Genomic DNA, 16,533 nt, shown 5'->3' on the forward strand with positions numbered 1-16,533 from the left:
TGGCTTAAACTTTAACAATGGAATCTAAGGAATCAACACCAATCAGAATATGATGCTACATCAGGTGTTTAAAACTGTGCAAGTTTGATAATTTTTATAATACAGTTACTGACAGGCTTAAAGCATTTGTAACTTACGCTGCTTTTCTCACATGAAGAACAGGAACATGATTGTGGCGATAACAAGCAAACAGGCAACCTTGAGAACTGTTTGCCCCTTCTTGTCTGTCTATTTGTTTGAAAATTCCATCAAGAGAGGCATCTATAATATTTTTATAAACATATGCATGTATTGACAGCTGATCCATATTAAAAAAAACATTCAGTGAAAATTAATTCTTTTTTAATACTTAATATTCAATCTGATATAAGTTGTTCAAATGAAAAAAAATCCATGCTTTATTAAACTAATAACACGATTTTACATCACTATGAGGTACATATTCATACCTGGATAGGTACCCATTGGAACATTGAGAAACAGATAATGAAGATCGGGCACAGCATTGAAGGCAGTTCGGATCATCTCTCTTGCACAGCCTGTAGAATATTCTTTCTTTGCAACAAAATAGTGCATAAATAAAGAATTAAGTGCTGTGATTTTTGAATCATTGTATGATTTTTGGAACCATTCTTCCCATGTGGCAGGATCAACATCAGCAATGTTTGGATAATCAAAAAATGCAGCATGACCAAGAATTTCTTCTTTTTCATTACATAATGTTACTGCCAGTACAGCTTTTTCACTAAAAATGAAAGAATTAGGTTTAAATAATATTCAAATATTTAATTCTTGACAATCACTGAATGCTAAAAAAGCAATTTAAAAGCTATTCAAACTTGAGCAGAGATGCACATTTTGTTTATTAAAACAAATTCATTTACATTTGTAGGGTAAAAACTTCAAACTCACAATACTTACATTAGATTAACAACATTAACTCTTCCAAACAGCTGATCTGTGGTGTCATTCACAAGTTTTATAATATGTGGTGCATCCAATGATTCTGTTCTTCTTGCATTTACAACTTCTGGAGGACCATCAGAAGGTGTTACAGTTGCCATCTTCTACAGGGAAAAAGATTTTTTATTACATACAACAGTTTTTTAGTTCAGATTTTTAAGCTTATTGCCATTACATAACATTTTGCTTTTGCTTTTTGTATTTTTTGTTTTGGTTTTAAAGTTAAGCTTTGTCATGAAACAAAAACACTGTGGATTTGTTATAGCTTACATGTATATTTTATCCCTTGTTTCGTTAATTATTTTTCCAGCATGTGTTAGCTACATTTAGATAACTTAAAGAATAACAGTTACCAATTAAATACTTGTCATGCAAAAAAAGCTTGAAATCTGAGTGCAAGTACATATGCACATTTTATCAGTTCAACAATGACAATTTTAGCAAGTATTACAGTCCTTAGAATTTCAGCATGCATGAAGATACTATATACATGTACATGTAGGTTCCAAATTGTGTATTATTTCCTTTTTATGGAATATGAACCATTGTTTCAGTATTGTTGCAGGTTGCATCTGTGACTGTCTCATATTAGATGCATGGTAAACAGATTAAGATTCAAAATTTTGAGAATAAGTTTTCTACTGTGTTCATAATTCCAACACATCCATGCAATAAACTATCCTTATAAATATACAACATTCTTCTGACTTTGATAGGACATTTTTAAGTGGAATTAAATGATAAGTCTATGGCCCCTCTATCCATGAACATCAAAGAAATGTACTGTAAATTATAAATTCATAACAAAAAATAAAAAAAGTCAGACCAAGGATCTACCTGACCATACAGTTGAGTTCTTTGACAAATTTTGAATTAATGTTTTCTTGTTTCTTTGAAAGTGTTTCAAGGTAGACATGTCAGTTTGTTTTCTGAAAAATTGACATCTTGTTGTGCCTAAGTTTTCAGCTGCTGATTTTGGGTCTTAAAAATACAAGGACTGCAGAAGTTAAATTTTGTTCATACATTTGTAGCTTGTTTGCAAATATTGTGTTTTTAATTTTTGAATACATGAAAATAATAAAATGAATATTTTGAAGCAGCTCAGCTAGCTCTGTCTCATAGTACTACAGACAATACACAAATAATCCATTTACAGAGTGTATTTATGTTGTTGTACATGTACATGTGTATGCAAGCAAAATTGGCTCTTAAATGTAAAGAACTGTGTCTATAAAAATTTATCATACTGGCTACTTGAAAACCTTTTGTCATTTAACAAAACTCTACATCATGATCTTTTGGAGCTATGAAATGGGGAAAAACACTGCCTAAATAAAACCATTCATAGTCTTTGACCTGAGTCAGACGAAAAAAGTAGTACTGGACAGACGTTTAATTCCAACTGACTCTGATTTAGTGCAAGAATATCAGTTCCATTAACTACTCAGTCTACTCAGAGAGATACATATTAAAGACTTTAAAATCTTTGGAATGTTTGACTAAAAGAAAGATAAAATAAAATGCATACTCATGAGAATTTTTATGGAAGTAAACCAAATGCCAGTTTCAAGGATTATTTTGGTGTTCATGAGGACATTTAGGCATTCAAATGAACACTTAAAATCACTTTATAAACCTGATACGTATATTTCAAATGGACTTTCCCTAGTGTATTCCAGTCATTGTGAGTAGTCCTTTATCTTTAGATGAACAATTTGGCTCATGCTACAGCAAAAAAATGGCAGTACAAAAATTACATGTAGGCCCATGAAATCAATAATTAAAATGCTTCCCTCATACATGTATGTTACTTTACAACAGAACTACTCAGACATTTTTAAATAAGGTTTCTTCCAGTTGAAGTAATCATTACAAAACCCTGCATTTAATTTTTTCTATGCCAAACCTGGAACTGTTAAAGTAATAAATCATTGTCAAATTCCACACCAATAATAAGTGGTAAAGAGTAAACAAGGGAACCAAGATTCTAGCAGAAATCAAAAGAATTTAGACAAGACAGGGAAAACAGACACACACAACAGATAAAATAAAATAACCAAAATAATATGTACAAAGCAACAAAAGTCCACATGCACTGGTAGGGTAAGGGTCCTCTGCTTTTCTAGAAACACCCACCAAGTGGTAGCGAGTCATTTCGCCCTGATTACATGTTCGCCCCGATTATATTTTAGTGTTTTCATTAATAAAGTATCACATTATTTATAAAATATCATATCTTTAAAAAAATATGTACTTCAATTTTAATGCTTTTAATTATCACCCACTTTCTTTTGTTATTTTTACATCGTAATAGCAAATTGATTAATTAGTTATATTATAAATTGTTATTATTTTAATTGGCTTCGCAATTTGAAATAACAATTAGAATATTATTTAACAATAAACTAGCTGGCTTCAATCAACATGTTATAAGAACAATATAACTGGTCTTATGCCACAATTGTAAATATAATTCAATTAGTCGTTAATTAAATGAATGGGGATGATTAGAATGTTTTATTTAAAAGGTGTCAATTATTGGTAATTAAATTAAAGGTCATATTGAATTTGTTATCACAACAATATAGGTAAATAGGTAATGACATGATTAATATATGCTATCATTTGAAGTGAAGTCCTTAGCTTGGAAGCTGAGTTCAGTTAATGAAAATAAAAAGAATTCCAAAGCTTGTGTTTTCCTGAGCCATGTCAAAGCCGAACGATTCAGAAGCATATATTGTGTGTATTTGTACACGGAGACACAAAATTTTTATAATTTTTATATATTGTCCATTGATTTCCCATACTTAGCATGGAAATTTATAACTGGGGCGAAATGACCCAGTGTGAACAGGAATCAGGGCGAAACGACTCAGGGAGCAAACAGAATTAAGGGCGAAACAACCCGTATTATAAAAAAGTCAAGTCCAGGGTAGACGAAAGAGGAAACGTGACATGTAACAGGGAACTATTTGCTTTAGCTTTTACTCCCACTAAAGGCTCATTCCTTCCACATATACTGTTTTTATCATACTATATTTTTTCACTTTCAGCTTCATGGGAACACAGTAAATATCCAATAATGTTTATAAATCATCAAAGTGAAGGATGAACTTTTTATATTAACTTGAGTACCCATTTACATACTAATTCCTAGGTCTTTACTACTTTAAGCAACTACTAACATTACAATTCCTTTGACAGTAGTAATTTGGTGAGAAAATAGTAATCCTCTGAATGGGAACAACTTTTGAAGTGTGTTTTTGTCTTCTGAAAAATTAGCAGTGGGCCGCCATATTTAAACTGCTTCTTAGCAACGAGGAGTGATCAGTTTCGTATCCACAAACAAAATACAATAAAACAACAAAATTATCTATAAAAACTGGAAAGAAATGTTCAAAAATATGCAAATTCATTTTTAAAAATGTGGACAAAATATGCTTGTGGTACATTTTATCTCAGTTTCGTATCATTGCATTTCCGCTTGCAAATAAACAGACCATCCAACAACGTTTTCCCTATACATCCCGAGTTTTGAGGCTTTTTGTTGTCATATTTGCTTGAACTTGGAATTTTTGTCGAAAGTTAACATGCTTGAAGTAGACGAAGATGGAAAAAGAAAGATGCCTAAAGTTGCGAAGGTAAACTAACAGTAGTACCGAGTTTTTGTATCACATTCAGTTTCACAGAATGTGACAGATACGGGCGCTGTGGTCGGTGTGGGGAAACACAATGAAAAAGGGGTCGACTATCAGTGGCCATAGTCACTATATAACCAGTTTTTTCATTATTAGTAAGAATCTTTAACTTAAACTTGGTCCAACAGTTTTGAAAGATATTTTAAATCAATTAAAGTTGCAAGTTGGAAACATTTATGAATATGATATTTTCAAACTCCATCAGTTTTACAAAATTGACGTTTGTATGTTCTCAAAAGTACCGAAATGTATAAGAGAGTTCTTCATGATGTCATCACTTACCTGTGATTTGGTTTTGGTTGGCAAAAAATCCATTGAGTGGCATAGGGTATCAACTTTAAAATCATCATAACTTTTTCATTTTTATAGATAATTGAAAAATTCTTTTGGTTCCCAACATTGCAAATAAAATTCTTTTTATCCATGGAATTTTTTAATAAATATTCAGTAATTAGACTATATGTACATAAAATTTTAATTATAATTTTATACAAAAATAGAGGTTTACTTATTAATATCACTAAAAATTTATTTTTTCCAAGTAAAACGGTTATAAATTCACACGCATAATATGAATTATTTTATCTGAATGAAACATTTTACAGAACCAAAATTGGATACAAAATAACAAAATTATTAAGTTTTGAAAATTGGGGTTCTAATCATGAAATTGACAATTCTTTATTTAGTTGTTTATTTGCCAACCAATTTGACACTTAATGATATGCAAATTAGTGAATATGACATCACTAATGACACTGGCGAACTCTCCTATAGCTGGAAGTTACCTGCAAACAATTGACTATATTCAGAGGTTAAAACTTCACTTTAAACTTTGGATAATGTTATGAAAAATTTGATATTGTTTTAAAATAGAACTGTGGCCAGTGTGGGCGTTTGAATTCCATACCAGCAAAGAATGGATACGGTCTTATCCAAAATAAAAAAGAAAGTCTCATAAATTAAATTTGATGTGATTGTAATTTATGGCCCTTGAATATTTTGATATTGTTATGGTATTTTGATGTGAAATATATGATAAAATGGTACAGATAACAAATAACTGGACTTTGATTTTGGGTACAGAAATTTTGGGTTACATATTTCGGTACTTTTGATAATTGAAAATCAAATTCTCGAAAACATTTAGAAATCACTGATTCGAGCATAGCCATCATATCATTTTGTAAAAGCAGCTGGAAATATCACATAATAATGAAGAAATTGGCAAAAGAGTACATTTTGTGAATTTTGTGCAAGTATGGGAACAGGTTACACATTTCGGTATATACCCTAGGACAAGGGTACTAGTTAGTAACGAAACTAATGAAAAAGAGATAAAAAGAAGTTTGTATGACAAAATGATGTAGTGTAATAAATGTCACATATTATGCATGTACATGTAAAAATAAAATGGTAAGATGAAACCTTAAATATATATAAAAAAACACCTTTAATAATTTTGGTCAGCCCGGATCTTAATATGAGAAAGGCAATGGCCGTAAGTGCAAGTGAAGTCCAAAGCAAAAGTATCAGGTTCCCATTTCAACAAATTAGACTACATGCCATTTATGGTTTTGCTAGGAAGTTTTATTAGGAATTTTTCATCAGTAATAAGTTGGAGACATACACTACTATCAACCAAAATTTTAATTTCTCCACTCTTCACAGTGGAGTCACTCATGTCCTCCACTGTGACTCCACCAAAGTAAAAACCAGGATAAAATTGCACAATTTCAATAGTTTTCAATATTTTGTTCTACCCTTTACAGAAATATTATTAAACTACTAGAACCATAAAATATATCTTGGCATAAAGACAGGAGAAGTTAATTACAGACAATTTTGGAAATGGTGACTCCACTGTGGAGAGTGGAGACACTGTGACTCCACTCAAAATATCGCCACTGTGGAGAGTGGAGAAATTAAAATTTGTGTTGACAGTAGTGTCTATTGGTAAAATTATCGGAAGAACTATTCCCAGGGTTCTCCATGAACTCTTTTAGCATGCGACTGCACCATATGTTACTTTCCTTGCAGCATGAAATCAAACCAAGCGCAATGTATTCAAATTTGCGTCATGCATTGCAAATCTGTTAATGCGTTTCAATCAATAAAATTTATAGAAAGTATCAAGAGTTGAATTCAATTTGACAAAGATCGATGTGATCGAAGAGGAAGGAAGACAATCTTAAATTTATACAATGTCTAGACGATCTGGGCATTTATTTGACACAGAAAAGCAATCCAATTTGCTTAACTTTTTTGAAAGGGTGAAGGATATACTCCCAAAAGCTATATAAGATTGTTTAACGATATTTGACTAAGATCTTGTGTTTAAATCATGAAGACCTTGTTTAATAGTATCAACAAAATGATCTGCCAGTGATTTTAATTTCTCTACAGCTGTCGAGCGATGGTCAAGCCTAGGAAAGAGACCACTTTACCTTGGTATAATTGAGTTAGGCAATACAGACATAAAGAATTACCACTGTTGATTGGTAATTTCTGTGTTGTACATGTACATGTAGCTTATGCTATTAAATTTGCCTCATTCAACCTTATCCCCCCGTGCAGGTCCAGGTGTAACAAGAATAGGCCTGCAGCAGCGCTAAGCTTGTCTAAATTGCCCGACCCTACCCACCTCTCCCAATTTCCAGTGGTGATCAAAATTTGTCGACCCCATTGTCCTTGTCTCCCATCCCTTTTTCATTTCATCATTTCATGTTCATTTTATCATCAATTTCATGTTCATCGTCTGAATATAGCTGAAATATTGCTGCTCGGACGTTAAACCCCAACAAACAAACAAACAATTCAACCTTATCATACATCCTTTGGCAATTTTCTGCATGAAAAGACACATGCCACAATGAAAAATTGTCTAACCAGAGAGTGAGCCATGTGTTCATTTTGATCCATGGAGATCCCTGTGTACGGGTAAGGTGTAGTAGCTTTTTGAAAAATAACATAGACATCTTTTAAACATTCTGTCTTGCCTGCATTTTTAGCTCACCTGACGAAAGGCCATGTGAGCTATTGCATATATCTCCAAAACTGTTAGGTTTAGCCAAATTTTGACATGGGTAAAGGTGTTCAGCATGATGAGATCTATCTGTGGTCAAATTTTCATTTGAATCTAATGAGCCATGCTGGAATTATTGTCTTTTTTTACCTTTTTTTGCTATTTATAATGTTATTTCTTTCAAAAATCTTCTCCATGGACACTACTTGACCAATGGGAACCAAACTTGGTATGAATGTTCCTTGGGGTATCCTGCATAGAACTTTTTTGGGGGATTTTTGATCCGTCAATAAACATGGCTGCAGTTATAAAAAAAGTTTTTCTCATATACATGTACATGTATTTCCAAAACATTAGATTTAGCCAAATTCTTTCAATTGCTGAAATGATGCTTATTACAAGGCCCACAAAAGTCTCCAAGGGATCAAATTTGTCTGACAACTCCATGTAAGAGTTATTGTTTCAGTTGCTGAAATGATCATTATGATAAGGCCTACAAAGTCTTATTTGAGTCAAAATTGTCAGACAATTCCTTGTTAGTTATTGCGCTTGAAATTCAACCAGGTGAGCGATTCAGGCTCCTGGGAGCCACTGTTTTTTTTTTTACTTTTTGCATTGAAGATTAAATTTTGATATTTACTTATAATAAATTAGTTTTACAGACTGTACATGTGCCCAGGTGTTGAATTTTATTCGGTGTTTAATCCAAATATGACACGAAATGCCAAGATGACTAAATATAACAGGAACAAAACAAGATAGAGTATTAATTCAGCAGCAATTATCTGGTCTTTATAATATATCAGCTAAATCATGTTTTAGTGAACAGCAAAGCAATCCATGAGGTCTCAGAAAAAAGAGGTATCTTTTTAAAACACCCACATTGTATGCATCTTTTTAGTTCAGATCTTCAAATAGTCATTAAATACCGGTACTCTTCTACACTGTCAGGCGATTTGTAAGAAAAATCAATCCAATTATTATTTTTAGTACAAATACACTTAGTAACAACTTGAATGGCATGAATGAATACATGTACTGCAAAACTATAAATTCTCACCAAGAAAAAAATTCCCTACCTACATTTTACTTACCCACACACTGAAAAGTCCAGTTGGGGAGGGGAAAGAAACATATTTTTAATATTGGCCTAATTGAACAGATAGGTATCCAAAGCTGACACGGATCGGACACGATTATTTTACAGAAATAAAAAAAAAACATCAAATTTTTTTGGTAAAGTTTTTGACCTGGTTCGGGCTATGGGAAACAAATATATTTTCATTTTTGCCTAGTTTGTCACATATTTATTCTTTGTAAAAGAGATGCGTTTATTATTATTTTTTTCCAGAAACGTCATCTAACCAAACAGATTGGTATATGTTAATGTATATCACATGAGTGGCCCTTTTTATGACCCTAGTATGACAAAGGCACAAATCTGTGTGATGTTTTTATGCTTTTTTTTCTGTAAGATGCCTTGATCAATACATTTTTGTCCATACAAGTAATAAGTTAAAAATTTGTTGCTCTAAGTTGTAGTGAATATCACATTCAGTTTGTAACTTTAATGAATCTCAGTTTCTATGAACATTGAGGCTGAGCAAAGATAAAAATAAACTTATGACAGTAAAAACTGGTTTAAACACAGTACACAAGGTGTTGACATATTCATACACCTGAAATTAGTGAATGTCTCTTTAGACTTGAATAATTCAGCTGTATGCTATTTTCACTTTGACTATATACTTATTTAAATTTTCATTTCAGGTTAAAAATAAAATGCCAGCTCCAGTACAGATTACAGCAGAACAATTACTTAGAGAGGCCAAAGAAAGAGAGCTGGAATTGGTTCCTCCTGTAAGTCTGTTCTCTATAAAAAAAAAAAAAAAAGTGATAATACAACATTCTCAGTGGGACATTATGTTTCTTTGTCTGAAAGAACTGAATTATTATATTCATCCTTTAACTAGTCTTACCATCCTATTTTTATTATACCCCCACTCATATAGCCAGCACTCCACAGTATTGTAGAACTGCCTCATTTTGGTCTTGTAATCTGATGCTTTGTAACATTTATCACTTTGAAAAATTGTCAAGCATCTGTTAATCTATATATCTAGAAATAGCTCAAGCCAAGGCCTTCAGGATGCAGTAAAAATTTTCTGGAAAAAAAATACCCTCAGCAAGTAGGGTTACCATAGAAACCATGCAAAAATATGCGAAAATTTGCAAAAAAGTTCATAAAATCAGGTTTAAAAATATCAAATTTCCCGCAAAATATCTTAAAATTTTTATTTCATCCCCTGAAACTGTCCAGACTTTTTCCTTCGAAAACCCCATCCTCATATGGGCATTGCTGGTTAGATTTTGAGCTATTTACTTTGAAATCCACTTATTAAATTTAGCATGGTAAAAAATTGACTTACTTTTACTTTCACAATGAAGTCAAATTGTCATTGAAAAAAAAGCCCCTTCAACATTGAAAATATATAAAACATTGCAAAATACTTTTAAAAGTCCCCTTTTTCAGAAAATGTTTTATCAACAATAGATTACTCATTTTTGATCACTATAGCAACCACTGGTTTCCATTTATGTCATTTTTCATCCCTAACCAAAAGTGCGAAACTAAACTAAACTGTGGAGTGCTGGCTATATTACAATGACTTTGTCCCTCTGTCCGTCCGTTACACTTTCTCAGCTTCAATTGTAGGTAAAGCTAGATATTTGACATATTGCCGCTGCATGATGACTTGCATCATGTCTCCCCTTTCAGGTCTGTCGCTCATCTATTTCCTGTTCACCAATCATCTTAGTAATTTTTTAGGCGAAGTATAATGGAAATTTTTGTAACAGATTTCTCAGATTCTATTGGAGGGAATTCTTAGAAGTTTGGTATATTGCTTTTTGTTGATGATGTGTACCGTGTCTCCCATTTTTAGGGTCCTTGCTCAACTACTTTCTATTTACCGTACTACGATTTAATAATTTTTATATGATGCATAATGGAAATTTTCAATGGAATATTTAGATATTTGGTTTAGAATTTGCATGGTGACTTGTACCATGCCTCCCTTTTCAGGCTTGTCTCTTATCTACTTCCTGTTTACGTAGATGGATGAGTGGGGGTATTCTTATCATGACCTAGCCTGCAACATCTTGTTTACTTTGAACTGGAACGAGAATTTTGACTTAGATTCATATAAACTGCATTTTAGTTATTCAGGAATTGTTTGAAGGTATATGGCAGAGTACTGCTTTTTTATTACTACATAAATACAGATACAACTTTGTCCAAGTTTATTGCTCATGATAAATAACAAATTACAGGAGAAATAAATAGTTTGGTACATTGTACATTCATAAGAAAACCTGTTTTAAGAACCTTTATACTGCTGCTGTTCTATTTCAGCAGTCAAATGGATTGACTGTATTATTTAAAGGAATATACTTTTGTCATAGCAGATATTCTAGCAGTTGTCTGTCTATGATGTCACTATTGACAATCAGATTATACAGAATCTCAACAGCCAATGACGACAGTGTATTTTTTTTACATATCACTTGTTGGTATCACATCATCTATGGTGTGATATCCCAAATATCCAGCCCTCAGAAATCTAATCATAGAGAATATTTCATATAACTTCATTAAAGAAATTTAACTTGATATTCTATAATCAGAAAATAAGATTGTCTTTGATTAACCTAAGTAATGATGACAGTTCTAAAACTAAAAAAAAAATGTTGTTTGTTTGCTTATAGTATTGTTGTGTTCATTTTAGCCTCCTAAACAGAAGATATCTGATCCTGATGAATTGAATGCTTATAAGATGAGGAAGAGGAAGGTATATTGTTTAAACTACACAGCCATGTCTTATCAAACATTAGATTTGAAATGATTATCTGATATATTGGAAAAAGCATATCTTTTATGACAAATCGAGGTTATGTCTTATGTCGATTTATATGTTGTGTAATTGCCTTTGATTTGATGAAAACCATCATTTTTAGCTCACCTGGACCAAAGACTAAAATTAACAATTTTTGCAGTTTAAGTTATTTTCTTGAAAACTATGAATGTTTCCATTTGGCTGAGTGGCCTCAAAGTTTCTTTTAGAGTGATTGCCTTTAAAGAGTAAAATAATTGTTTCAGTGTATCCAGGTTGAATTCTCTAGTTATGGAGTCAGCTCAATTAAATGAGGGTCATTTAACATTGTTGTTAAAGTTAAATACATTATTTTTATGCAAATTATGTGATTGTGTAGGGAAATCTGGTTAGCTGTTGCACCAACATCTAATTATGTGATGTATTACTGGTAAGTGCTATTTTCTGTAAGAATCAGGCAGTAATGAATCATGGTGGAAAAAACACATCTTTCTATGAAATCACTCAAAATCATAGCTGAAATGCAGAAATGGCATTAATTTCTTTCTGAAGTGTCAGTAATTCAAGGTATGATTTATATGAAATGCATTGCAATATCGAAGGGAGATAACTCATTTCTCACCTATCATTCTATTGTTACTTTAAAATTGTTTTCCAGCATCCTCTGACACTTCTAAGATGATTGAACTGCCAATTTGTCTTCAGTTGATCATAAACTATGTGCTGTCGTTGTCAAATTTCTGTTTTTTTCTTTTTTTATTTCTCAGCATGATTTATTATTTACCAGATTCTTACAGATTCCAGCACTGAAAAGATAACTTATCATTCAATGTATGTTTGCTGTAAAATAAATTGTATCTTGGGTAAACTATAACTAATGTTTTTTGTTTAAAAATTTTCCAGATTTTTCTTAAAGATGATGATGGATTAACACATTTTAAGATTTCTTTAAAAAAACAGAGGTTACTGTATTTGGTTTCTAGATGATTAAGCCTTGTTATTGGTTTATTTTTCAGGCTCTGTAGGCTTTCAGAAATTTAAAAGAAAACTTGTGGTTCTTGATATTTAAAAATAACTAAAATTTCTATCATATTCTATAGAACAATTCCTGACCAATTATCTCCTCTTGAAAAGGACTTTTTATAATAGATGTTTTTAATTTGGCCATATTTGATATTGTTAAAGATAAAATTTCCACATCTTATCAAAACTATTTACTTGTTGAAAATATCAATACAAATTTCAAAATGGCTGAAATGGATGCTTACTTAAATCAAATTCTTAACTTAGCCTTCCAGGTCAGTTAACATGTAGTTTATCCTTGACCTTTGTCCCACATATCCTTATTTTATAATAAACAATTACATATTTATATTTCACTTTAAATTCATAAAATTCAGAAGACAGTATTTTCCTCTGACAACAGACAATTAATTTACCAGTAGATTTAACCAAAAGTTAAAACACAATCTTTTTGGGCATTCTAACTGAATTTAATTTCTGATAGTCTATTGCTTAATGAATGTAGCACTGTACACTGTAAGATGTATTAATACAGACAGGACTGTTAAACAACTGATTTTTTGTGAGAATTTTTTTTTTATCAGTACAATGTACATGTAAATGTCACAAGTAAGAGAAAATTGTGAAAATAAATCACAAGGTTTAAGTTCCTTTTATTATTGAATACATGTTAAACAGATTTTTAGTCCAGAAAATAAGTAAAAGTGAAGTCTAATTGATATACTTTTGGTTAACATTATTCCATAGATATAATATTGACTGAATAGAATTATAATGTATTTTTTTTTACTTGTAGATGTTTGAAGACAACATAAGGAAAAACAGAACAGTAATGATTAATTGGATAAAGTATGCTCAATGGGAAGACTCCCAACAAGAGATCCAGAGGTTCACTTCTTTCTTTACACTTCTGTTTCAATGTGGGGCTATAAATAGTATTCAGAGTGTCCTGTCCCTACATTTGTCAGTCACATATTTGTATACTCCACTTAATAAAGATCTTAACACTTTTCTGTACCTGGTTTATTGATCAGTGTGTTCTGATGGATTAAAAAAAAAACAAACTTTCTAAAAATGAAAATTAGGTAATGCCATTTCCATTGTTTTTATTTTCTATTTGATGGGATTTTGGATTTCCTTTAGTGACACATGGTCTTTGCTATTGACTTAGGGTGTCCAGTATGTTTTTTTTTTTTTTGTTTTTTTTGTTTTTTTTAGGGGGGGATCATTTATTTTTATTTCGAGATAGAAATTTTTTTCTAACTAATTTATACCATTGCAGAGATGAACTCATCATATTTGCAACAACAACAAAAAAATGATAAATAAATTTATAACTTATCAGAAAAACTCTCAAGAATTTTTTTAACAGTACATTGTATATAGCATTTGTTCAAATTGTAAGTATTGTACTATGGTAAATAAAACATAGAACAATTGATCAAATGACAGTATATATTATTTGTATTATACATTTTAATAGTCCTGATGAAGTGGACTTACAATCAAAGAGATCAACAAGTTCTTTAATGAATCTGGAAGATAAATGATACCAAAGGTGGTAACATCAACTTTCATAAATACCAGAAAAGTTCTGAATTATGTTGTGGTTTTTGATAGGTTTTTGATTTTCAGGATCAAAATACCTCATGTCACCAGATCATTTCAGGAACTTCCTTACTGTTCCTGATCAAATACACAGAATATAGACTATATATAATTCCTTTAATATCAATTAGTATCTCTATTCATAATCAGCAGATATGTTTCAGGCACTTGTTCAGCCAAATAATATTTTATGATTCTTGCAAATGAAATTAAGGTCTGGTCTTCAAATCAAATGAAGAATTGAGGGACTCCTTTTTGGCCTTGAAACATGCAATAAAATTGCTTGAAGGAAATATAGTTTTTTTAAAATATGTCAAGAAGCATTCAATGGACAAGTGTGTTCATTTTAACATCCATATCAGTCAAAATCTTCATCCTTTTGGCAATATTTTATAATTGATTTACAGAAATTTTAACCAAGTAAAATTGATGGGACAGTTCAGATTGATATGAAGTGTCTATTTTTTTTTGAACGCGAATGTACATCTAGGAAATTATTTTCCTAAGAAGAGTTTTCGAATGTTATTGCAAATAATATTTTTTAGATGTTTGAAAAAAATGTAAAAAAGGTGAAATGAAACAACATTTGTAAATGTTTGTGAAAAAGGATACTATACATCATATTCATACCTGTTAATCTTCAACATTATGTGAGAGACTTCCTCAGAATTAATGAAAAATTTAGGATTTTCTGGATGTGGGAGGTTTTTGTTAAAAATTACTGCATTTTCTGTAAGAAAATATGAAATATTGGAATTTTTACGTAAATAAATTGCTTTTACGTTAAAATCTCCAATACAGTGGGTACACTCTCCCACTTGAACTGTTACAAAGGTTAACAGGTATGCAAATCTCTGAAATCAATATTCATTTCAACATTTAGGAAAAAACAGATCTAAATAAAATGGAAATGCAAATTTTTTATTTCAGTTTTATTTTACATCTTGTGATCCTTAAAATTTACTTCGTTTGCGACTACATATTTTCACAATAATCAAAAACCATCAATGCTAACAGCACTTTGATTTTTACTGTGAAAGCGTTGCATGAATTTTACATGCTATACTGACATCTTATGATTGAAAGTTTTTGTGAAGTCTTTATATTTATGTATGATATTATACATGTATATTAATTGTACCATTTTGAATGTTATAGAGCAAGATCAGTGTGGGAGCGAGGATTAGATGTAGATCATAGAAATATTACTGTATGGTTAAAGTATGCTGAAATGGAAATGAGGTATGATGGGTTTTGAAAAATTAATTAGAGGCGAATCTAGAACCTATAGTAAGTTTAGGCGTTAATTACTGCCGTGTCTTGGGTGCCATTTAAGGGCCATAGCAGGTCTAAGGTGGAACCTTGGTTTTTGTGGGTTTGGGAGATTTTGACTCAAACGGAAACATTTTTTTTAGGTATTTTCAGATGTCTAAAAAAACCTTCAAATCATTATGCAAAAACTACAAAAAATTTGCGTATGTTATTTTGATGTCATTTATGAAAAACATATGAAATATCTCCATTTCTGATATCTTATGTTAACTAAATTTGAATTGAATAATATCTAATTGAGATATTTACCCGTAAACATTCACTATGAATTTACAAATTCAGGTAAATTGTTCGGCATTTTAATTGGAAAAAATTAACAGTAGAGGTCTGAGAAGTTCATGACATATGCTTATGACCAACTTTCTTTTTTTTCAAATATTTTCTGCTTAGTGGAAAAAACTCTAGAAATTTTAATCCATTTGAGAATGTCTCCTGTCTTTAAATACAGAGTTTAGATCCCTAAGTCAATAGTGACTTGCATTTTTTTGACACAGTGTTTTTTTAGGATGAGTACTTCTCTATTCAGTGAAAAAATATAATGTCATATTGTATCATATAATATAATATCTGATCTGATTTAATCCAACTTTTTATAATACCGCTAGCATATATATAACTGATGAAGGTTAAACTGGAAAGTACTTTTTATGCCACATGTATGAAGCTATAAAAATAAATATATACTAACTATACAGCTGAGACTATGGTTGCAGACTTTTTGATGTTATTCCACATCTTTTTTTTTTAAAAAGAAACCACTGCTTTCAACTGAAGAGTCTAATTTGTACAATCATGACTACTAACAAACTTGTATTTTACATGGTTCTGAATTGGATTTTATAACTGTTCATATTTATATTTTATCTTGGTGAAGTTCTTTAGGATGAAGTATATCTTTAGACTTTACAAAAATATATACATTATTTCAATCATTGTGGTTTATGCTAATATCAAATCGATAAAGATACTTGATTATTTTACCACTTATTTT

The 16,533-nt window shown here is 31.0% G+C and overlaps 2 protein-coding genes across 3 annotated transcripts in view; one reads left to right on the top strand and one right to left on the bottom strand.

The window, feature by feature from the left end:
* LOC148624043 (cilia- and flagella-associated protein 61-like) overlaps window positions 1-4,281 on the bottom strand; it is a 31,983-nt gene extending 27,702 nt beyond the window's left edge. Inside the window, exons 1-4 of one of the 2 annotated variants that reach the window (XM_088566469.1) lie at window positions 4,149-4,281; window positions 922-1,067; window positions 450-745; window positions 138-261 (exon numbers count right to left, since the gene is read on the bottom strand). In XM_088566469.1, the coding sequence (XP_088422595.1) occupies window positions 138-261; window positions 450-745; window positions 922-1,064 (563 nt within the window). In that variant the 5' untranslated portion in view covers window positions 1,065-1,067; window positions 4,149-4,281. Of the gene's footprint in view, window positions 1-137; window positions 262-449; window positions 746-921; window positions 1,068-4,110 lie in introns of both variants that reach the window. The other variant, XM_088566470.1, reaches the window with a different exon arrangement.
* A 153-nt stretch (window positions 4,282-4,434) lies between these two features.
* The window catches only part of LOC148624045 (crooked neck-like protein 1), a 29,971-nt gene continuing 17,872 nt past the window's right edge, over window positions 4,435-16,533 (top strand). Inside the window, exons 1-5 of the mRNA XM_088566477.1 lie at window positions 4,435-4,604; window positions 9,457-9,546; window positions 11,475-11,537; window positions 13,399-13,490; window positions 15,369-15,452. Of these exons, the coding sequence (XP_088422603.1) occupies window positions 4,554-4,604; window positions 9,457-9,546; window positions 11,475-11,537; window positions 13,399-13,490; window positions 15,369-15,452 (380 nt within the window). The 5' untranslated portion in view covers window positions 4,435-4,553. The remainder of the gene's footprint in view (window positions 4,605-9,456; window positions 9,547-11,474; window positions 11,538-13,398; window positions 13,491-15,368; window positions 15,453-16,533) is intronic.

This window comes from Perna viridis, chromosome 2 (genome assembly GCF_037379345.1).
Source record: "Perna viridis isolate PV_CMFRI_1.1 ecotype Kerala chromosome 2, ASM3737934v1, whole genome shotgun sequence".
Lineage (NCBI taxonomy): Eukaryota > Metazoa > Mollusca > Bivalvia > Mytilida > Mytilidae > Perna > Perna viridis.